At 34.0% G+C, this 22,323-nt stretch overlaps 4 protein-coding genes and 1 pseudogene across 4 annotated transcripts; 3 read left to right on the forward strand and 2 right to left on the reverse strand.

Moving 5' to 3' along the window:
* Positions 1-620: 620 nt before the first annotated feature.
* On the reverse strand, positions 621-4,231 carry LOC122585014 (bax inhibitor 1-like). The gene is made up of 6 exons (XM_043757108.1): positions 4,023-4,231; positions 3,178-3,321; positions 2,856-2,947; positions 2,259-2,439; positions 1,567-1,722; positions 621-868 (listed from the first exon to the last, which is right to left on the reverse strand). The coding sequence occupies exons 1-6, from the start codon at positions 4,128-4,130 to the stop codon at positions 821-823; spliced, it is 729 nt and encodes a 242-aa protein (XP_043613043.1). The 5' UTR covers positions 4,131-4,231; the 3' UTR covers positions 621-820.
* A 1,568-nt stretch (positions 4,232-5,799) lies between these two features.
* Positions 5,800-6,623, forward strand: LOC122584918 (clumping factor A). Its single transcript, XM_043756997.1, has one exon. The coding sequence runs from the start codon at positions 5,921-5,923 to the stop codon at positions 6,521-6,523; it is 603 nt and encodes a 200-aa protein (XP_043612932.1). The 5' UTR covers positions 5,800-5,920; the 3' UTR covers positions 6,524-6,623.
* A 1,511-nt stretch (positions 6,624-8,134) lies between these two features.
* On the reverse strand, positions 8,135-10,412 carry LOC122605305 (50S ribosomal protein L19-2, chloroplastic-like). Its single transcript, XM_043778226.1, has 5 exons — positions 10,306-10,412; positions 9,896-10,225; positions 8,951-9,037; positions 8,746-8,879; positions 8,135-8,439 (listed from the first exon to the last, which is right to left on the reverse strand). Exons 1-5 carry the CDS (start codon positions 10,327-10,329, stop codon positions 8,331-8,333), a joined length of 684 nt encoding a protein of 227 aa, XP_043634161.1. The 5' UTR covers positions 10,330-10,412; the 3' UTR covers positions 8,135-8,330.
* Positions 10,413-11,483: 1,071 nt separating this feature from the next.
* Positions 11,484-15,014, forward strand: LOC122585527 (putative glycerol-3-phosphate transporter 4). Its single transcript, XM_043757654.1, has 3 exons — positions 11,484-12,543; positions 13,126-13,665; positions 14,488-15,014. Exons 1-3 carry the CDS (start codon positions 11,484-11,486, stop codon positions 14,526-14,528), a joined length of 1,641 nt encoding a protein of 546 aa, XP_043613589.1. The 3' UTR covers positions 14,529-15,014.
* A 2,397-nt stretch (positions 15,015-17,411) lies between these two features.
* LOC122604248 lies at positions 17,412-22,008 on the forward strand (annotated as a pseudogene).
* Positions 22,009-22,323: the final 315 nt, after the last annotated feature.

Here is a 22,323-nt window from a genome sequence, read left to right on the forward strand (position 1 = left end):
AATGAATAATATGATCTGCCCATTAACCTGGCATCATTCATGTCCTTCTGTTTGTAAATTCATGTTGTTCGTACAACCAAGGGAATCGTAATATCGTATGGTGCCTATAAAGATCAACAAGCATGCTTGGAGATTGGCTCTAACTGCTATTCCCGACCAGAATAAATTACGATTAACTTGGTCAATATATAGAAATATAGCTATCCATTAATTCATCTTTCTCGGTATCAGGTTTGTGATCTTGAAAAAAAAAAGTTAAAAAAAGTAAAAGTTAAAACTCTTACAAAAATCTTTGTTAATTACTTGTTTACATCTCTATTGGTATTGGATCACTGTTATAAAACCTCATTGGGCTCCCCCTCTCAAGCCCATAAGCTCCTAATTCCTTTCCCTCCATCTCTCAGTAAGGCCCAACTAGATGGCATGAAGGAATTTCTCCTCGAAACTAGTATTGCCAATGGTAACAAACATTTCCTACAGAGAATTTTCTCTCCTTAAGCATCAGCGAGATTGCCAGCTAGATTTGAACAAGGTTTTCTCTGTAACAACAATGACTCGATGTCAATGGCAATTTATTTTTTGAGTTGTATACTTGATAAATTGACATACAAATTTAGACATAGTACAACAAATTTTAGGGGGGCGCAGCCCCTGCTGGTACCTATAGGTAAATTGTGAAGAATTTTTGTTAAACCGAGTGATAATATTTATCAATGATATGTTATTTTTTCCTAATTCGTTTTCCATCGTTAGCATCTACACATTTCATAGGCAATAACATAACAAGATGCGGCTGCATTTTTTCTATGCATTACAGAACTTAATCTCTTGTGTTCCTCCACTTTGCTCTGTCATCTGAATTCCTCGTCTGCAGACAAGATCAAATAATTAAAATAATGTTATAAAATCCACTCGACTGTCTTTATATATATAAAAAAGTTCATTTCAAACAAGCATGATAAATGTTTCATGATTTTCTATCCAACTATACATATTCAAAGATAGTACTGATTTTGTTGGAAAGAAAAGATTTGCGGGATCAAAAATTATCATCACTTCCCAGAATAGAAGATTACATCTTGGAGAGTAAGCCGAGAATCAAGGCCTTTATATTATTTCCTTCTTTAGCTAATTCAAATCATGTATAAATAGAGGATAAGAAAAGCTGTAAGAAATTATCACAATTTACAACAATGTAGTCATATATCTTCTTTAAAGGCTATTCAAAGCCTTATTATCTCCTATCTAATTATAATAATTCTTCTATTCTTCCATACCAATTGTTAACAGATTTTTGATCACAAATTACTCATCATTAGAGGTGTAAAATGGGCAGGATCAATAGGTTTTGTAATGGGTCAAAACAGGTCATTTTTCACATGAAAACACGTTGGATTCACCTCCAGTGTTAACATTTTCAATACACTGACGAAACTACATTTGTAAGAGTGGATATTTTGGGGGTCCGGAAATCTTAGCTTGCATCCGAGGCATTCGTGCAGTGTAGGAGTAGTATAGATCACCGTTCAAAAAAAAAAGACAAGACGTAAATGAAGTACAACTAACCATAATGATAAGGATGCGGACAAAGACTGCAATAAAGTCAGTGGAAAGCATGAGTGCATGACTGACATAGTCCAAATCTCCAAGGTGAGCCTTCTTTATGATATCTAGCGTATCAAACATCATGTACCCAACAAAAACCACAAGGCCAAAGTATAACTGCAAAGTAATTTATATAGGATTGTTACAAGTTAGCTAATCATTGTTATTGAATGGATAGGATTCATTAGGTGTTTGGATGAGCGTTTTAGAACTGATAATATGATATTTTATAATGATAATCAGTTCAAATATCAAAAGTATGCATGATGCATCTCTTTAGATGAAGCATTGAAGTAATTATTTAATATTTATAACAGGACAGGTTGTAAAAGATACTCGTTTTGGTTGGGATGTGCTTCTGCTAGAAGTGCTAATAATTACATAGCCCAAGTTTTCGGAAAATCTGATTATTTGAGAAGTTAATAGATAAAACTGACATTTCTTTTGTTAAAGAGAGAGTGTTAAATGGAAGTAGAAACTTTGAATCTTAAATCTGGTTAAAACAATGGATATATAGGTATACATATCGAACTTTCATGAAGAGTGAAAAAAGATTACGTAAATAGGGTACTTTTAAATCATCACTTTTTAGATCTAGATTATCCGAACATCAAATTCTCTGGTTAGAGGTTGTAAGAGAAGAGAACTATTACCTGAAACTTGAAGGCTAAGGAACCTTCGAGGATAGATGAAGCAAAATGTACCCATAAAAGGACGGAGACACAAGAGGACAGAAGCCTTCCCAGACAAAGGTACTCTCTACTTGCTAGCATGGCTGCTCCTGAGAAACAAGCAAATGCAATCGCGGATCCCACAAATACACATACAAGAATGCTGATGAACACACATACATTAGAACTAGGGGTCACACAATGGGTGGGGCGGGCATTTTGGGTAATAGGTCAAAATAGATTTGGCTTGGAACAGCTACAACATGCTTTCTTATTCTTTTCTTGGGAATTTCAGTATATTTTTTGTATTAAATCTTATAACAAACCATTTTTAGAATAATAATCGAAAGCCTTTGTAAAGTGTTTTAAAAGGTTATGCATTTAGATACATTTCAGATGATTTTCACCCATTTAACTAGCCTGACCAATATGACAAGTTATCATTTTTTTGAATCTCATTTCACTACTCAGAATTGACTATAACTCAAAATCGACCCATCGTGTATAAAAGGTCAAGATTGCCACATCTAATTTGAAGCATGAAGTTGAATGTATTATCAAGTTCTAAAGCATGAATACCTGGGGTTAAAATCAGTGGCCAGTTTGATAAAAGGACCAACGGAAGCCCCTTGGAAAAGGGCAGATAGCATCAACAGAGAAACTCTCTTTTTCTGCTCATAAGTCATAACAAAAGAAAAGAAATTAGTTGTTAACTAAAAAAACAAAAAAGGATAATGTATACAGTATACATACACCATCTATTCAATATTCCGGCAATTATTTGGCCAAAACTGCCATGAACAAAGTAAACTAGAACTCTGGTTGTTTGAAGATGCTTATTTGAAAATTAAGTGGCATCAGCATAATCTTTGGAATATGAAGTTCACCAACTTGATCTTACCTCTTCATGGGTAGGAATTGCAAGTAGCCAGCACATGCATCCCAAGGTTGCCAAAGTAGTCAGCAAACCACCACCGTTCCAAATGATATGAAGATAAGCTCCAACTGCAGATGCTAGAAGAGAAAAACACAATGACAGATAAACCTGCAGATACAATGATGTGATTAATGTCCTAGTCACCTACATGAACTTTGAACAAGATGAAAGAAAAACATGCAATTCCAGTTACACACAGATAGAGGTTCCACATCAATTGATCACTAAAAAAAAAGATAAAAAACACCAAAAGAATACATGAACTGGATAGACGAATGGTTGAAATCAAGAATCAAAGCTTTTAGTAATGCCAAAGATGTCTGATAAGTAAAAATATATTGACCAAAGGGCATAAAATCACTGACTTGAGGTGTATGTAGAATAATAGTAATGCTAACCAGAGGATTCATATTTTACGAAAAAATAAAAAATAAAAAAATTTAGTCTTTTCAGAAAAAAGCCCAACAAAATAGATTGATTGTGAAAATAAACATAGAAAATCGCTAAACTGTAACGATTCTATTTGTCACAAAGGAATCCTTTACAATTGCGTGTTTTGGAGATCATTAAACTACTGGAATTATTCCATTACAAAGTACAAACACTTCTTGATTCTGTTTCAACTGACCCATTAACCAAAAGTAAGCATGTTTTTTAAGTTGAAATCAAAGTCAAGCCCAGTTAAGTTAGCTGCACATTTAAGTTGAGCACAAGTATTGTCATTGAGCTTAAATTGTACGTATCAATAAATTTAATAATCGAGCTCGAAATTGAAAATAAAAGTTAAGCGAATACATGTACGTATATACCTTTTTGAGATGGATTTGAACAACTGGAGATATAAGAAGAAAATCTTTGAAAGATCCATTACGAGAAGTGGATTGTGATGGTCGTGTATTGTTATGGAAAGAATCCATCACATAGCAGTATACTTTGATGAACAAAAATGGAAAGACTTACAAAAAGTCTCTAACTGAATAATTTTTGGCGTGTTAGATTTATATATGGTTAACATGAATTTGTTTAATGTTCCTTCGACTTCAATTATTATCATAGTTGTATTAAATTTAAGAATATGTCTCAATCATATATAGCAACGTTTCTACGAAAGAACATGTCAAATAAACGGAACGGAGTATTTGCCTTTGTCAATTTGCCACGTCCCATTGACACATGTTTAATCACATTCATTAACCTAAAAAAGTTGTTAGTAATGTAACAATATATTTGTAGCCTTGTAGGGTTGGTGGCAGCCGAATCTTTTGTAATGGTGGTTGTTGGAATGTTGATTGATGTTATACAAAATTATCTATACTTATTATATCCATATCTAAAACTTTAAGAAACTAAAATTAAATTAAAATAATACAAATTTTCATTTTTACGAACTCATCACTCATGGTCATGTAACCTTATGAGTGTTAAATCAATCATTAAGGTCTCTCCACTCACGCTTCCCCTAATATCCTCCGTTTACCACATCATTGAGGTTTAAGATTCTAAGATCCAAATAAATCAAAAAATTACTACATTTGTTTTTGTCGCCACTGTCGCAAGCATAATGGTAGTTTGTTAATTTGATTGGGATTACGTATTATTAATTGGATTAGGGTATTTTAAAATTAGAATAAATACTTACACTGTCTTTTTAAGTTTATATATACAACTCAGTACCGGCTTAAGCTTTTCAAGGACCTTAAGCGAGACCGATTTTAGGGGCCTAATATACAGATTAAAGTAAGCAAACACATATAAAAATAGTAGCTCATTCTATGTACCTAGCTATTTTTTCCTTAAGTGGTTGTAATGAGAATTATGTCATGCCTATTTTTATAAGGTGAGGGTCGTTTCCTTTACTGTTTGAGACGCATCTTATAAAGTTCTCGTCTACTGTAAAAAGTCCAAAACATACACCCATTATAAAAATTAAGGCATTAGATTTTTTGGGGCCTAAAATCATTGCTTAGTCCCCATTCGCTATTGAGTCGACCATGTATACAAGCAAAAAAAAAAAAGATAAATGATTGGAAATGAAAAGAGCGTTATTTTTTTTCTTAATGAGACCTAATACACATGAAAAAACGATAAACCGTTTCTTTTTATCTTTTTGAAAATAAAAGTTGAGTTTAATAAGTTTTTAAGTAAGTATTTTAATTCTCATTTTGTTTATTTTTAAAACTTTTTTTAGTTTTATTATTTCTTATAAAAGTAATTTTATTGATTATTGAGTGTTTGTGTTTGATTTTGTAGAATAGATTTTGCATTTTAAATTTGCGTCTTAAAAAATATATCTTAATATGAATGAGTATGAGTATGCATCTAATTTGTGTGAAAAACTTTTCATATACTAATTTTTCAATATTTTAGATAATTGTTTGGCCTCGTCGTTTTTATGGTTTAAAAAACGGTATATGAAGATTTTTTTATCCAACTTAAGTGCTTAACAGCCTCATATTTTTTCCCCATACATAAATTGCGTTTTATAATTAATCAATTATGTTTTAGATAAAATAAAATAAGTATTAACGTAAAACAATATGTTTCTTTAAAGCATAATCGTTTTCATAAATCTACATTTGTCCTATTTGTTTTACCACACCCAAATATTTTTCCCAAACACATGTAGATCGCCTCGTCGGAAACAACAATTACTTTGAGTAACAAGAAACAGCGGTGTGAAAGAAAGCCAAGGACACAAAACGCAAGGATGAATAAGAAGAAGAGCGGCGGCGGCGATGGTGTCGGAAAGAAATCGGCAACGGAAGCCAGTATTGATGAAGTCGAAGAGCTTTTAAAACTGACCCAAGACGACCTTCTTCTCAAACTCACTGTCAATTCTCATCTCACTTCCAAACCCAATTCCAATTCCAATTCCATACCCGATTTATCATCATCATCGTCATCATCATCAAATATCGACACAGATCTTGACCGTCGATTTCAAGCACTAAGATCGAAAAAGCCGGAACCCCAAAATGTTGATGATCTGTTTACTCGATTTGCTGCTCTGAAAGGCGGTGCTAATGCAACGCCTGCTGTTGATTCTAATTATGGAATTGGTGATGATGATGAAGAAGAAGAAGATGAGGTTCAGAAGATTATTAATTGGGCTGTTGATGCTGCCAGACTTGACCCTTCTCCTTCTTCCGATATCGATGACAACGATGATAGCGAAATAGATTCGGATTCCGATTCTGATTCTGATGATGAACAAGAAGTTGTGAGGAAAGTTGATTGTAAAAAGAAAGGGTTAAGAAAAGATGCTGTTGTTAGTAAAGTTGACAGTAAAAACAAAGGATCAAAAAAGTGAATTTGGGGTAACATTTGTTATTGATTAGGAGTTGTAATTTACTTAGCAAATGAAGCAATTACTGATTATTTGAAAGTGTTAATTCACAATGTGTTATCAAGTTATTTGTTTTGTCCATACATACTTAGGTTCTTAATTCTAAGCAAATTTGAAGCGTGATTCGAAATTTCAAATAATATGTTAGGTGGATTGAAGCATGATTAGGATGGGTGCTTAAGTTTGTTCCATTGAATTTTAACAGGTCAAGCGTGCAAGTTCAAGTTTAATGGTATGTAGGTCGTGCTTGCCAGTGAGTAACGAACGACTTGTTTGTGGGTTGTGGTTTGTGGGATTCGAGGGCTGTGTTTTGTGTTTTAGGGTTTAGGTTTGTTGGTCAATTGTCCTTTGATTAGTTCTTTTACTAACAGGAAGGAGGATCTTAGGTAGTTTTGTATGTATGAGGTTATATGTAGGATGTAATATTATTCATTGCGTCTTTGGTAGGGGAGCATGGTTTTGTGATTGTTTTACCATAAATTTATCAGATGAGTCTCAATTTTGAAGCAGTAACATGCTCAACTGGATTCTATAACATCATGCCTGGCTCCTTTTTCTGCATTGGTATTGGTATTGCAACAACAATGCATTGAGATGAAACACGGAGCTAAGGAGCAACACTAGAACTCTATTAGAAAGGTTATATAGTCACTTTGAATCTCTGTAGTTGTGTTTTTAGCAGGTTGTATACATGTACATGTTGCTTTCCCTGTATATGGTCCACATGGATGTCTATCAGTAATAATATTTGACCTTTCAATAAGTGATTTCGTTGTGCATGGACTCCTAGTTGTGTTTCTGATAGTTGTATACCCTGTGTGGCACCATGAATACAGAGCTACAGGCATATGATCTGGGTGCTTGTTTGCTATATTCACGTTTAGAGCAAAAGGTGCAATATTAAGCATTATAAACCGGGTAGCAGTATATTACGAGGTAAGTAATGGATTATAGATGGCTCTTTCTCTCAGCAGCCTTTGCTTGCTTCAAGCAGAGCCTGGAAATTTTGTGCCTTGTAGCTTTATCTGCATTTCTGTACTTTTCAAGTTTCGTTTCACTATCAATTGTATTGTGATAATGCAAGAAATCTGGTTATCTTGTATTCTGTTTTACACTATTTTGGTAGTAATGTAAACAGTCACCATGAGCAGGAAATGCAGACAGACTTCTGCACATTCTTATAGCATCAATAGTGTCTTAGGACATTCCTCTTGCAATTTCTGATGGAACACTTGCTAAGTACCACCAGAGTGGCTATCAAATATCCTCATATTTACCACCCCCTTGATCAGAGAGACATAATGAGAGGAGGCACATTCACACACAATTTCAATTAGACGCAATGATTAATATGATAATGTGCCTAAAATCTTAAATACACACATGCAAACCATAACATAGCTCAGTTTGGATCGCTAGTTTAAATATTACAAGCAGCATATACCCATCATCAGAAGATTGAATTACCAATCTAGTGGGAAACTTATCCCTGTGAGTGTATTAGGTATAATAGTAGTTAAAGCCCACATATTTTACAAATCATGAGAACCAACCGTAACAACAACACAAAACAAATGCATAACCATATACTGATGATATTGCCTAATCAGTTGAACCCAGAATAAACACTTGAAAGGTTTACACAAATTACATGTAATATAGAAAATTTTAGACAAGGATCATAAGATATTCATCATATAGAACATATCTTTCTCCAGAACCAAAATTTGTCAATGACTGAAGAAAATCAAGAGTGAAGCCATGACGCTTCTCATTTAAAAGTAGAGAGCCTGGGGAGCTTGTCTCGCAAGTAGTACAACCTGGCTCTTCTGACTTTCCGGTGCTTCACCACTTTTATCTCCTTGATGTTTGGAGAGTATCTGTACAAGAATGCCAAAAACTTCTATTATTAAATGGTACTTAAGATATCTAAATTAGTAACTAAAATCTTTCTTAAACTATGAGGCATGAGCTACTTGGATGTTTCAATTTCCATACGGTAAATGTGATACGTGACCAAAACTTAAATTACGAATTAGCCCTTACAGTCATCATTCAAAGAAATCTTTGATGAATTTCGATCCACAACTTTGCACCATCTATTAATTTTGGAACTTAAAAGACTATTTGAGGGCACATATAAGTTTTGCAAAACATCAAGAAGTGCACATAAACATGGAACTTACATAGGGAACACAATTTCAACACCAACTCCAGCAATGATCCTTCTAATACGAATTGTAGTGTGAATACCAGCATTTTGCTTTGAGATTACAATACCCTTGTAAATAGACAGCCTACGTCTGTTCTCTGGCACTTCCTGGAAATATAAATAATTCCCATCAAAAAATTATATATAAACTGCATATATATTCAAACAACCAAACTTACCAATTTGATTTCAACAATATCTCCCGTTCTAAGGTCTGGTATTGGCCTTGAAGTATCTGAAGCTTCAATTGCTTGCTTGTTCAGTATCTGAAATAAATATAGAAAAAGCCTAAAATGAAAGCATAATTCTTAGTAAAAAGCAAACAAAATCAGTCATAGGACTAACTTTGCATCAATCGGGTTTCAAGAGTTTGACTAATCGGCCATTAAAAGTCAAAATCCATCTCCAGTTTTTGGAAGAGAAGATGGAAATACTAAGAATAAAATTGAAATATCAGCCAGAGAGTATCAACTAACATACCAAATAAACACACAGGCGATCAAACAAGATTGCCAAAAGGAACAAACTTTTACCAGTTACTTATCATAACTTTATGAAATAGATACATCCACTATGAAAAACATTGAATTAGACCCTCAAATTCAAAAGCATAAGACTTTTTAATATGTATTGGTTGGTATGAAGGTTAACGGTGTTTGGGATTGCATAATCTAAGTTCTTATGCTGTCTTTTCCTTTTTTTCAAAAACTAGTGCAAACAGTCAACTGTAACACTGAGATGCCATTTGTATTTGCTTTTGCTGCAATGAATCGCAGCAACATCATTGTATTCAAACTCTCGAAGAACGCTCAAAAACACAATAAGCAGATAAGCAATTATAAAAACAATCTTATTACCCCCATAAGCAAAAGTCTCACTTAACACCAATTCCTAAGGCGCAAAAGTTATTCGAACTAACATTCTCAACATAGAATTCAAAATGCATATCTAATGGTTTGGGAATACTGGCAGGTACCAACTTGCTTATTTAAAAGTTCTCAAGATAGTGTTTATTTTTGCCTAAAAAACTAGCAATATGCAGATAAGCACTTATAAAAGCAATCTCAAACACCCCTGAAATAACATTCACCCCCCCATAAAAACAAAAATAGGAAAAAGTATACCCCCATAATATCACCAAGTTTAACAATTGGCTTTTTAGGCGGCTTATCTTCAACAACAGCCACCACAGTTTGTTCCGCTTCTTCACTCACAGCTTCAACATTATCTGCAGCAGCAGCTTCTCCTTCTGCTGCAGTATCATCATCAGCTTCAGCTCTGACCACAAAACATTCACGATTACGAAATCCAGATGAATCAAAACGACACCGTCTTGAAACTAATGGACTTCTGTTGCTGTTGAATGATGATACAAATGCAGAAGAACAAGAAGCCCTAAGTTTTTGAGATTGCAATTTTGCTACATTTGTTGTAGTATTTATCATATACAGTCCCTGCAAAACATCAAATGAGTAGAATATAATTAAAAAAAAAAATGTGAAATGGGAAAGAGATGAAATTGTAAGTAATTTACCTGAGGGAGAACAATTGAAGCCATATATGATGACTGAAAATTATTATCAGACTGAGAGAGCTCTTTCTTTTCTTTTTTTCTTTTGGGGGTGTCTTATCTGAATTGCTCTGTATAACAGTATCTTTTATTTATTTCAGCCCCTATTTTGGGTTCGGGTCTAAGTCCGGGTTCCATCCGGCATCCGATTTTTTTTTTCCCTTGATATATCCTAAATGGTAAAATGGATAAACTACTTTCTTTTTTTTTTTCCTTTTCCTTTTCTTTATTGAACTTTATTAAAAATTAGTGAACTTATTCCATCTTCAAGATGCATTTCATCTATAAATTATATTAAATTTTTTTTTCAAATAGTATGTTAGATAACAAAACATTATCTCTTCCTGCTTCATATATCTATATTTTTTTTAAATAGATACAAATCAAACATCGTGACAAAGAAGTTATACTATGTTATTTTAATCGGATTCACGTTAAAAACCTCTAATCTAAAATCTAGTAAGAGAAAAAAACTCCATATAAATTTAAAGCTTAAACCTCAAATTCATTAAATTCAAGCTTTTTTTAAAAAAAAACTTTTTATCGGTGGGCTATTGATTAAACTTAGTCCGTTTTTTTTAACCATTAAGTGCTGAGTTTATTAAGTAATTAAATACATTAGGAATATCTGTATGTATTAAGTAAAATATAAGTAATTGATGACAATTTTTGTAAAAAAAGTTTATTAAGTATATGAAAACTAACAAGAAAAAAGAATTTTCCAAAAGCAAGAAGGGAAGGAAGTTAGAGCCACGTAACAACCACCCAGTCACACTAAAAACGAAATGTCAATATGCCACGTTCCCTTTCATCATTCCCCCGCCAACTTCGCCTTCTCTGCCCCAAAAACTCTCAATCTCCCTTCCCCCACATTCACACACACAATTTGGATTCACCAACATCAATCCATCCATCCTTTCGTTCCTTTTTCATCCAAAAAAATTATTAAGAAAATTAAAGCAACCCTTCCAGGTTTTGAATACATATATATACCATGCAACTACATATGATCAAAATTGATCTATTTACATATCTTTTTTCTTCATCTTATTATTGTTTATAATAGTATTTTATAATCTTTGTTATTATTAGGTCTCTTAAATAAATTTGAAAATTTTAAATTAGGTATTCAATTATATATCATGAGTAGAATGAGAGGAATACCCCCAGGAATATTATTAATAAGAAACATTAGAGGTAAAGATTGGAATTTAAAAACATACAGATATTTAATCCTATTTATTACTTTTATTGCTTATACTGCTTATCATGCCTCTAGAAAACCTAGTAGCATTGTTAAAAGTGTGTTGGATCCACATCCCATTAATGACCAATCTGTTAATAATGTTCTTCATAATTATCGTCCTTGGCCTTTAGGAGATGTTTTTGTTAAATCATCCCAGTCGATAATGAATGATACCGGTCGTTCTGATTTAGAGGTCAACGAGCAGGATAACGATGGGTGGGCGCCGTTTAATGGTAAATACGGGACGTCTAAGTTAGGAGAGATTGATGTTGCGTTTCTTGCGGTTTATTCGTTAGGAATGTATGTTGCTGGACATTTAGGCGATACTTTGGATTTAAGGTTGTTTTTGACTACTGGGATGATTGGTAGTGGGATATTTGTTGGGTTATTTGGGATGGGGTATTTTTGGGACGTTCATCGTTTTTGGTACTTTTTAGGTATGCAAATGGCGGCCGGGTTGTTTCAAGCGACAGGGTGGCCGTCTGTCGTTGCAGTGATTGGGAATTGGTTTGGGAAAAGACGGAGAGGGTTGATTATGGGGATATGGAATGCTCATACGTCCGTTGGGAATATTAGTGGTTCTTTGCTTGCGGCTAGTGTTTTGGATTATGGTTGGGGGTGGTCGTTTATACTTCCCGGTGCGTTTATTGTTGTTGCTGGGATTTTTGTTTATTTGTTCTTGGCTGCTTATCCTGAAGATGTTGGGTTTCCGTATCCAAGTGATTCGTCTCCTAATGCTAGAGGTGCGATTATTGATGATAGTTTGTGGGAAGAAGGTACGTCTAATGATGAAGAAGCTCCCGTGCCTAGATATTCTTCAGTGAATCGAAAAGGAGTTGGGTTTGTTGGTGCTTGTTTTATACCTGGGGTGATTCCGTTTGCATTATGTCTTTTCTTCTCGAAACTTGTGGCTTACACGTTTCTGTTTTGGTTGCCATTTTATCTAAGCCAAACAGGTACCTTCTGCACATGGTTTAGAAGTTATTATTTGGATAATATTTTAGAATGTAATGCACATTTGAATATGCATAAGACCATATAAGGTAGGCGTATAAGTGTTTTTTATGGCTATTGTTACCTGAAATGTTGTTCTGTTTTTAAAGCTATAAAAGCATAAATTGCTGACCATAAAGGGCATGATTAAATCTTTTCTTGAAGCAAATGAATAATAAGCTAGGGATTGCTATCCATTCCTACGGGGGTTTTTGGATTTCGTTTTCATCTGATTTTTTGCCAAAATCTTGGTAGTTGTAACTTAAAATTCACCAAAGTGTATGGCTATTCTAATTAGCGGATGCTGACTTTGATTTTTCAAAAAATAAATAAATTGGTGTACCCTTTTAGGGCCTTTTTCGCTTGATAGTGAGTCAGTTTGGCTCTGTTGTCTCTCAATTGGGCCACATCACATGAAATTTGGCTTAATGGCAAACAAGTCAAATGAGTTGAATGGGTTGAAAGTTGCATCATGTCTATCTTTAGTGCATACAACTTGAGTTTTTTAAATAAATAAATAAATAAAAGCATCTCTATTTTTGCAGACATTGGTGGAGAGCGTATGTCTGTAAAATCTGCAGGAAACCTCTCAACTTTATTTGATGTAGGGGGGATTGTGGGTGGAATTTTAGCCGGATATATATCTGATAAACTTAAAGCTCGAGCTACCACCGCAGCCAGCTTTATGTATGCAGCTATTCCATCAATGCTTCTATACCGTTCATATGGGAATATCTCAAAAACCATGAACATCATACTTATGATCATTGCTGGCCTATTTGTAAATGGCCCTTATGCACTTATAACAACAGCTGTCTCTGCTGATCTTGGCACGCATAGTTCCCTAAAAGGAGATTCTCGAGCCTTGGCTACAGTGACAGCTATTATCGATGGTACGGGCTCCATTGGGGCTGCTTTGGGCCCGCTTTTGACTGGTTTTCTTTCAACAAAAGGGTGGGATTCTGTTTTTGCAATGTTGATGATCGGCGCTTGTATTGCGGGTCTGCTATTAAGTCGCTTGGTTTGTTCTGAACTCACAGATAGAACCACTTCCATTAGCCCCCGTGGACGGAATAATGCCGAAGGTATTTCTTCTATCGTATTTCCATTTGAGTTGTTATATTACGTGGTAATTGTGAGAAGCCAAACATAGCCATATAGTCTGGGCGTGTTTCATTGGAAGTAATGATCTAATATTAAAAGTCGTAATCTAATTATCTGCTAAGATGAAATAAGTAGTTTGATATGGTGTTTGCATGTGTGTTTCCCATGGAAGTAAAAATAGTTAAATGTTTAACAAATTCTGGTCATTAAGGAAATTATAGGATCATCTAAGAAATAATGACACGTGTTAGAAATTTAGAATATTGGAGTAAAAGTCTCTTGAGTTATGCAAAAGCATGTGTATATCTATATTTTTATTTTAGCCTAAGATGATCAGCTTGTATGGAACTGATAATCTAAACTCCTTTTGAATCAGTTAAATATTGCGACTTGATCAAATAGTCAATGTCGAAATAGAAGTCAAAACAACTCTACTACCAGAGGGCCTTTGGCTTTGCAGTATTCAAGGTGACCCATCAACCAAGAGGTTGTGGGTTCTAGCCCATAATAAACAAATTGTATATATGTGTTGCAGTGTTGGTAAGTTGGTATTTTCCTTGTAAATAATGATTTTTTTTTATCATTTTGACCAGAAATGTTTGAATTTCTTTTTTAAACATCTCCATGTTGTATTGTGTGTGTCATGTGTGTGGTTTTGACAACTTGAATTTGCTAGGAAATGTCTCACTGTATATGAAATATGTACTTGAACAATTTAAAAGATGTTTTGGGATCTTTGTGTGACATTAGGGAATATTTTTTCTTTTTACTCTAACTTATTGTGGCGGTTTTGTGTTTTGCAGCTCCTTTATCTCAATCACTTTTACGTGACGGGAGGAGGTAATCTTTTATGAGCATTGATGGCAATAGATACACATTGTTGCAGCCAAGAATGATAAGATGCATGTTTTTGGGCAACCAAAAACAATAAGATGCACGTCTATAGGGGAGTCATATTGTATCTGCAAGTTGCGACATACAACGAATTGTATGAACATACAGACTCACATTGTTTTGTTTATGTGTAACACTCGGAAATACATAGATTTGTGGCATTTTTTTGAATCTTTTTGGTGTGTGTTTTGGTTTTCATGGTGTGCTGAAGCTCCAGTTGAAGGTGAACTTTGTGGCTTTGGATCTGGAGCAAGATTACATAATTTAGAACGGATTAGATAAACAATCTATAAGCATAAGCTTCAAAGGGACATGAATTATGAACATGTGTCTCATTCTTTCCTTTGGAAATATGTTGACTTGATCATATATGTTGTTATAAGCTGATTGTGAAAGTTATAAATAAGATATTTTTTTCATGTGACCATGTATTTGTATGGACAAAGGTCATGAAAGTATTTACCTTAGAATTTTTGGAAATGAAATACCTGAAAGTTAGGCAGAAGGCACCAAATCACTATTTTGGCAATGAAAATATGAAATACCTTAGAGTCAGGCAAGATGCATGCTGTTTAGCCTATTAAGTTGGAGATGAGAATTTTGTAATCTAGTCTTACTTTTATGTTCAGCTTAGAAAATACATTAAGAGAGGACTAAAAACGATTCGTTGTCAATGCATTATGCGGATAATATGTCAATTCGTTAAAATGTACGTGTATGAATATGTATTAAGTTTGTTCCCTGTTACTCTGTTAGTACTATTTTATGTATTTAACTCTTCAGTAAACTTATATACTGATTTTGTATTCAACTATAAGATTTTCTTTTCTTGATACATACCCATTTGGCCATATAAGTTGTAGATTTGTCACGTCATCGGTTTACAAGTTATAATACATCTCATAAATACAATATCAACAAATTGGAAGTTCGATTGATACAATCTATCTATCTATCTATGTATATAAATAAAAAAGAATTGTGATTACATAAAGATTTCTTAAAGTTGTATAATCTCATGCTATCTTTTTAATTAATTATGACATTATCATATTAATTTTAAAATATTCTTCCTTTTATAAATATATCTCATTAATATAAATTTTTATTAAATGTTTACACTATTATGTAAGTTTTTAATCACCTTAATTTTTTTTTATAATAGGCAGAAAACTATAGTGTCTTTTTAGATAGGTTTTACTTTTTTATTTTTACCACCCGTATGTGTTTCAACATATGTCCAAAGCTGCACATGTTCTGTTTCCCTTTAGTTTCATTATCTACATAATAACTTATCATAACCTTTCAATTTATTTAACGTTGTTATTATACATTTTAACATGATAATATATTTAAAAACTACCCAGATTTAATTCAATTAATTTGTAAAGCATTTATAAGTTAACCTGAGTTGATTAGCTAGTGGTTCTATATAAGATCATTAGCGATATGAGATTATTGTCTTCTTTCTATGTATTTACAAAAATATGCTAGACATTTTATAAATATTTGTAAAATAACGTGATAACAGTAACAAAAACAATAACACCCAATCCCATCAAATCTCTATAATAAATAAAAAAGAATTGTTTTCCACAAGTATTTTTGGAAAATTTATGATATGACAACTCCATGATTTTTGTTATAAGACTTTTATTATAATTATGATGTCATATGATTTTTAGATTTTTTTTAAAAGTAAATAATGTTTTAAATGTTTAATAAAAGTCCTAATGATTTATTGATATAAGATGGCTTTTTTTTTTAATAATGCAGTAGTCAGTTTTTTTTATATAAATTATTACGTTATTGTATTAATAACAAACGTTACATACCTTTTTCTAATATATTCTTACGTTTTAAAGTTTTAATTAAGATGTCGGGGTTAAACCCGAATCAATTAGCTATTAGCATTAAGAGAAAAAAAATCGGCTTAAGAAACCTATTGTGTCACAAATGTGTGATTTACTTCTTATTTACATGACATATTGTTGAGGTCGGTCCTTATAGTAAATCGCCCCTGCGTCTTGTATGCTTTCGGCGCACGAGTTGGTGTAGACGCTATTAGCACAGTTGCGTCTACAATGGCGTCTAAGGAGTTTCTTCTAAAATTGGACGCGCATCTAAGATTGTGTGTGGGTCCGTTTTTGATTTTGTGAGTGTAAGAAGTGGGGGTTATAAGGAGGAGTGTGTCTTGGTGTGTTTAGAAGAGAAATAAACTGAGGAATAGTATTAAACGTGGGTTAGAAGTGGATTCCTATAAGGATATGTATGATAAACAAGAAGAAAGGAAACACGTACTGTAATGCACTAATGCTAGTAATGGTTCCCCTAAGCTACGATAAAACTACTCATATCACCGATAAATATGTTTTCTTGTACATATAATTATATCTACTATGCTATAAAAATGTGAATAATGAATTCACAAAGCGTCAAAGTGTTTTCCGAAACGTGCTCGACCCGTTTCCATTAACTTTTGGATATGTTGGAGTTAATTTAGTTATTTTGCAAGTTTGTTTTATTTTTTATTAACCCATATAAACCCAACTAAAAGAATTTGGGTGGAGATTTTATATAGGCCTATATTTAAGTACTTATTTCATAGCAACTTGTTTGCCACAATGCCAAATCACATGTGCATTTTTCTCTATAAATTTGTCTAGCTAACATCTTTTTTAAACAATTTATTTTGTTTAATTAATTTATACAACAATTTAATCATATTACCCGTGGGCTTGACCCGTATCGAACCCGATTGTAAAGAATTTCCCGGGAAAAGTCTGAGTTGTGTAATCTGTTTGACTACTCACCACTAATTTCAGTGGTCAGGAAAAAAACCACTTACACTTTTAGACAATGAAACACCAAAAGAAACACAAACAAAAACAACGTAACAATGGCAGCAATATCTTCATGTTTCTTATCCCTTCATCATCAACAAACCTGCATTAACACCCAACCACAACACTCTTTCACTACCATTCAAGCAAAAACAACCAAACCACCAGCATCATATCTAAAAATCATCACAGCTACATATTCCGATATCCGAAAGGAACAAGTAGTCATTGTTGGAGCTGGAATAGCCGGCCTCTCCACCGCAGTTTCGCTGCACAGGTTACTACTTATAATTATTACAAAATTTGGTCTATATTGAAATTTTGTGTGTGTTACTTTTGTTTGTTACTTATAATTATAACAAAATTTGGTCTATAATTTGTTTTGCTTGTATTGAATAAAGGTTGGGAGTTGGGTCGTTGGTGTTGGAGCAGGCAGATTCGTTAAGGACGGGAGGAACTTCATTGACATTGTTCAAGAATGGTTGGAAGGTTTTGGATGCAATGGGAGTTGGTGCACAACTCAGATCACAATATCTTGAGGTTCTAGGGTATGTTACATACTTTCACTCTCATTTTATGAACCTACTTATATAGATCATATTTAATTTTCACATTTTAAGTTAGGGTTAACTGTGTTTGAAATTATATGGGTATGTTTGGTAAAAGTAGACGTAGCTTTCAGTCGTAGCTGTAAGCTTTTAAACAAAGCTGTTAGTTAGAATTTTTATTTTTTAGAGGTTTTTTGGATGGTATCTGTAGCTGCAACTTCAAGAGGTATATTGTGTGGTTTTTAGAAACTAAAAGCTTCATCCAAACTAAAAGCTCCTGAAGCAGCGTTTCATTTTGGAGCTTTTTCTTTCAAATAAAAGCTAAAGCTAGTTGCATCCAAACAAAGCTTTTAACAACAATAGGAGCTTTTTGTTCAAAATTAAAGGCTAAGCTCCCCAAAGCTCTTGAAAATTTGTGCCAAACATACCCTATATCAAGTTATACCCCAAGTAATCAAACTTATAAATAAATCGTATTCAACTTTCAAATATCGTTAGTGTGTGTTGTTAAAGTATAGAAATCAGAAAATTGATATTGTATTGATTTTTAATTGTATTCATTACGATGAGTTTAAGACCCTATTTATACAAGAACATATGCTTCTAATTTTGGTAAGTAAATCAAGGCCTTGAACTTGAGCCGATACGTTTCTTGCTGAGAAAGATGAGATCATGTAACCAAGGAAATTATGAATTTAATTCTGATCCTGAAAATCTTTTATTTCCAACACTCCCCCTCAAGTTGAATAGTGGGATCACCAATATTCAACTTGGATTGATTTTGAGTTTGACTTGAGCTACCGCGTTATTCAGACATGGTAGTTTTGGTTTGGATTACCGTCTTCTTCAGACATGGTAACTTTGATTTGAGTTGCCGCCTTTAGACATGGCAGTCGTTTCTTTTGAGCTGCCGTCTTCAGACATGGTAGCTTTTGGTTTGGACTACCGCCTTCTTCAGACATGGTAGTTTTGGTTTGATCTACCGCCTTCTTCATACATGGTAGATTTTAGTTTGGAGCTACCGCCTTCGGTCTGACAGTTTATTTAGTGAGATACCGCCTTCGGACATGGCAACCTTGGGTTTGATTGTTAAGCTACCGTCTTTAGACATGGCAACTTTTTTTTGTTTTAGCTACCGCCTCACTTTTTTATATACCTATATTCTCCCCCTAAAAAAAATACAGGTATATTTCTTACTTTTCTAACACTCCCCCTCAAGTTGGAGTGTTTGTTTTTCTTGCGGATTCAAATCAGAACCCGACTTTTTCTTCTTGCGAGTCTAAATTCTTGAACCCGACTTTTTTTCCTCGCGGGTTTTGATAATTTAACAAAATCGGACACTTCAGACGTCATCGTGTCAATTGCTCCATAATCAAAAATCCATGGTCCATTTTCATCACTACAACCTGTTTGGACAGAATACGCTTTTCTTGGGTCAAAACTGTGGGCCCATAACCCACAGGTCCCAGGATCGGAACCTGGCTCTGATAAAATGTTAAAGTATAGAAATCAGAAAATTGATATTGTATTGATTTTTAATTGTATTCAATTGCGATGAGTTTACGGCCCTATTTATACAAGAACATATGCTTCTAATTTTGGTAACTAAATCAAGGCCTTGAACTTGAGCTGATACGTTTCTTGTTGAGAAAGATGAGATCTTGTAACCAAGGAAATTATGAATTTAATTCTGATCCTGAAAATCTTTTATTTCCAACATGTGTATCCCTTATAATCGGCCACAGCCAATGCCAAGTCACATGGTTGTAAGTTTTTTTTATTGATCAGGTACATACAATAGCAACATTAGATAGCTTGCTGCACAGTAGTCCCATTTAAAGGTGCATACATACTATAGATTTTGGACTATGTAGTGATTATAAGATATGATAAGATTACTTTCACAGACTTCTAAACCTTTGACTAGAAGATATAAGATAAGATAATGATATTACTTCCATGGACTTCAAAACTGTTGCTTGATTTTGTTGGTGTTCATCCTTTTGAATGTTTGCATTAAATTAATGGCGCAGGATGGTGATAAAAACAGAAAATGGAAGAGATTTACGCTCGTTCACATTTAAAGAAGAAGATCAAACGTACATATACCTATAGTATCATTTTCTATACATATCCATGTCGTTATAAGGTGGTATTTAGTCATCGATATCTGTATTTCGTGCATTTGGGAACAGTCAAGAGGTTCGTGCAGTTGAAAGAAGAACACTCCTGGAGACTTTAGCCAAACAGCTACCTGTAGGTTCAATCTCTTTCTCGTCAAAGTTGGCAAAGATTGAAAAACAAAAAGATGGTGAAACTCTACTAGAACTTGTCGATGGTACTCGAATATCATCCAAGGTATATTTCTGTTTTAAGGACTTGGCTAAAAGAAAGATTTATACTTGTTGTTTAAAATGTGTGTAGGTGAACATAGAAACAGCCTTTTGATTAAAATTAAAATCAATGTTCAACAGGTGGTAATTGGATGTGATGGAATTCGTTCTTCGGTGGCTCAATGGATGGGATTTTCTGAGCCTAAATATGTGGGATATTGTGCTTTCCGTGGGCTTGGAGATTACCCTGATGGACAACCTTATGGGCCACGGGTTAATTATGTTTATGGACAAGGAATACGTGCTGGTTATGTTCCTATTTCACCAACAAAAGTTTATTGGTTCGTTTGTTTCAATAGCCCTACACCAGGTATGTAGACCTTATAAAGAGGATATTCAAGTCTGTTTGTGATGTATTAGTGACCATTACAAAAAAAATATAGTTTTTTTTAGATATTGTAAAATGGCCGGGTTGGGTAACAAGTTTGGGTCAAAACAGATACAGTTCACAGTGGCAGGGTTGGATTAAAGCAAAATCTTGATTATAATGTTTAAAACTTTAAAACATTGAAGTTAAATATCATTATAATACTTTGTATAATTACATCAACAATCTAATATTTTGCATAGTAGTTTTACTAGAATACTAGTTTGTATAATTGTATACATAGAAAAGTACAGTTAGGGTGACATTTGACCGATTTCTTGTTTAGTTAAGGAAAAACATCCTAGCCATTTGAACTGTTATATAAAACAGGATCTGAATTGCCCTGCTCAGGTATATATGTCGTAGTTGCCCCCTTTAGTTCTTGTAATAATTATGTGCATGTAACACGGTGGCAGGTCCAAAGATTACTGATCCATCAGTGTTAAAGAAACAAACAAAGGAACTGATCAAGAATTGGCCCTCTGAATTTCAAAACTTAGTTGATGTCACCCCAGAAGACACAATCATCCGGACCCCACTAGTTGATCGATGGCTGTGGCCAGGTCTGACCCCACCAGCTTCATCTGGTGGAGCTGTAGTGGTTGGTGACGCATGGCATCCAATGACTCCTAATCTTGGTCAAGGGGCTTGTTGTGCTCTAGAAGATGCTGTTGTTTTAGTGCAAAAGCTTGTGCCTGCACTCAATGCTGGACCAGTGGCCATTGAGGATGCCCTTAGGTCTTACCAAAACGAGAGATGGCCACGAATCTTTCCAATGACTGTACGGGCTAATGTAGTTGGAGCCGTCCTGCAGTTGGAGAACCCGGTGGTTTGTGCGATCAGGGACAATGTGCTTGTTCCCAAATTGATCAGGCTTGGACCAATGTTGGAACATACAAACTTTGAGTGCGATCCCCTGTTGCAAACTAAGGTTTAAACTTTCAAGGATACAAAATTTATGGGTTTTTTTCTCCCTAGATTTGGCCCTATAAAATACTGTAGTCAAAGTAATTTAATACTAAATTTTGTGGCTTCATGGCAATCCTTACAAATCCTTAAGTCCTTTTGTTGATCACCAAATGCTCGCTATGCCAAACAGAAGCTTTTCCTTTTGTTGATCAACCACATCGTGTAATACAAATTCAAGAACAGAGACGTTCCCTGCTAGATTCATTTACTTTATGAATTGGTTGTAATTCAGGCTGAACTCTATCAGATAATCTAAACTCGTGTACAGAATTCTTTATTTCAGTCTAACTATGCCCTGGAAATTTAATCACTTTATTATCTTTCATTAATCTTCTAACTTATGAAATGTCCAATTTTCTTGTGACTGCATAAACATTAGTAAGTTGAACATGAAGGGTCACAATCTAACAAATTTCAAAAAGCATATTCAGCTAGCAAGTTCTGCAAGAACTTTTGGGCCTTTCATATAAACACCGTCCACAACTATATATGCGCCTTCATGAACCACTGATCTCACTATTTCTGACGTATTATGTCATCCAAAATTCCAAACAACTTAAACAAGTGTTTTGTTAAAGGGTGTAATAAAACACATACACTTGCTCACTTTCAGTAACAAATACAC

This window comes from Erigeron canadensis, chromosome 1 (genome assembly GCF_010389155.1).
Source record: "Erigeron canadensis isolate Cc75 chromosome 1, C_canadensis_v1, whole genome shotgun sequence".
In the NCBI taxonomy this organism is placed as follows: domain Eukaryota; kingdom Viridiplantae; phylum Streptophyta; class Magnoliopsida; order Asterales; family Asteraceae; genus Erigeron; species Erigeron canadensis.

Bases quoted from the DNA above. Each gene is read 5' to 3' on its own strand.
- LOC122585014 (XM_043757108.1), bottom strand. From the start codon at position 4,130: ATGGATTCTTTCCATAACAATACACGACCATCACAATCCACTTCTCGT. The intron at 1,723-2,258 runs GTAATAGTTCTC...ATTACTTTGCAG, and splicing joins CCTTAGCCTTCAAGTTTCAG to TTATACTTTGGCCTTGTGGT. The intron at 869-1,566 runs GTTAGTTGTACT...TCTTGTCTGCAG, and splicing joins TCCGCATCCTTATCATTATG to ACGAGGAATTCAGATGACAG.
- LOC122584918 (XM_043756997.1), top strand. From the start codon at position 5,921: ATGAATAAGAAGAAGAGCGGCGGCGGCGATGGTGTCGGAAAGAAATCG.
- LOC122605305 (XM_043778226.1), bottom strand. From the start codon at position 10,329: ATGGCTTCAATTGTTCTCCCTCAG. The intron at 10,226-10,305 runs GTAAATTACTTA...GATGTTTTGCAG, and splicing joins CTTCAATTGTTCTCCCTCAG to GGACTGTATATGATAAATAC. The intron at 8,440-8,745 runs GTAAGTTCCATG...ATTCTTGTACAG, and splicing joins GTTGAAATTGTGTTCCCTAT to ATACTCTCCAAACATCAAGG.
- LOC122585527 (XM_043757654.1), top strand. From the start codon at position 11,484: ATGAGTAGAATGAGAGGAATACCCCCAGGAATATTATTAATAAGAAAC. The intron at 12,544-13,125 runs GTACCTTCTGCA...CTATTTTTGCAG, and splicing joins ATTTTATCTAAGCCAAACAG to ACATTGGTGGAGAGCGTATG. The intron at 13,666-14,487 runs GTATTTCTTCTA...TGTGTTTTGCAG, and splicing joins TGGACGGAATAATGCCGAAG to CTCCTTTATCTCAATCACTT.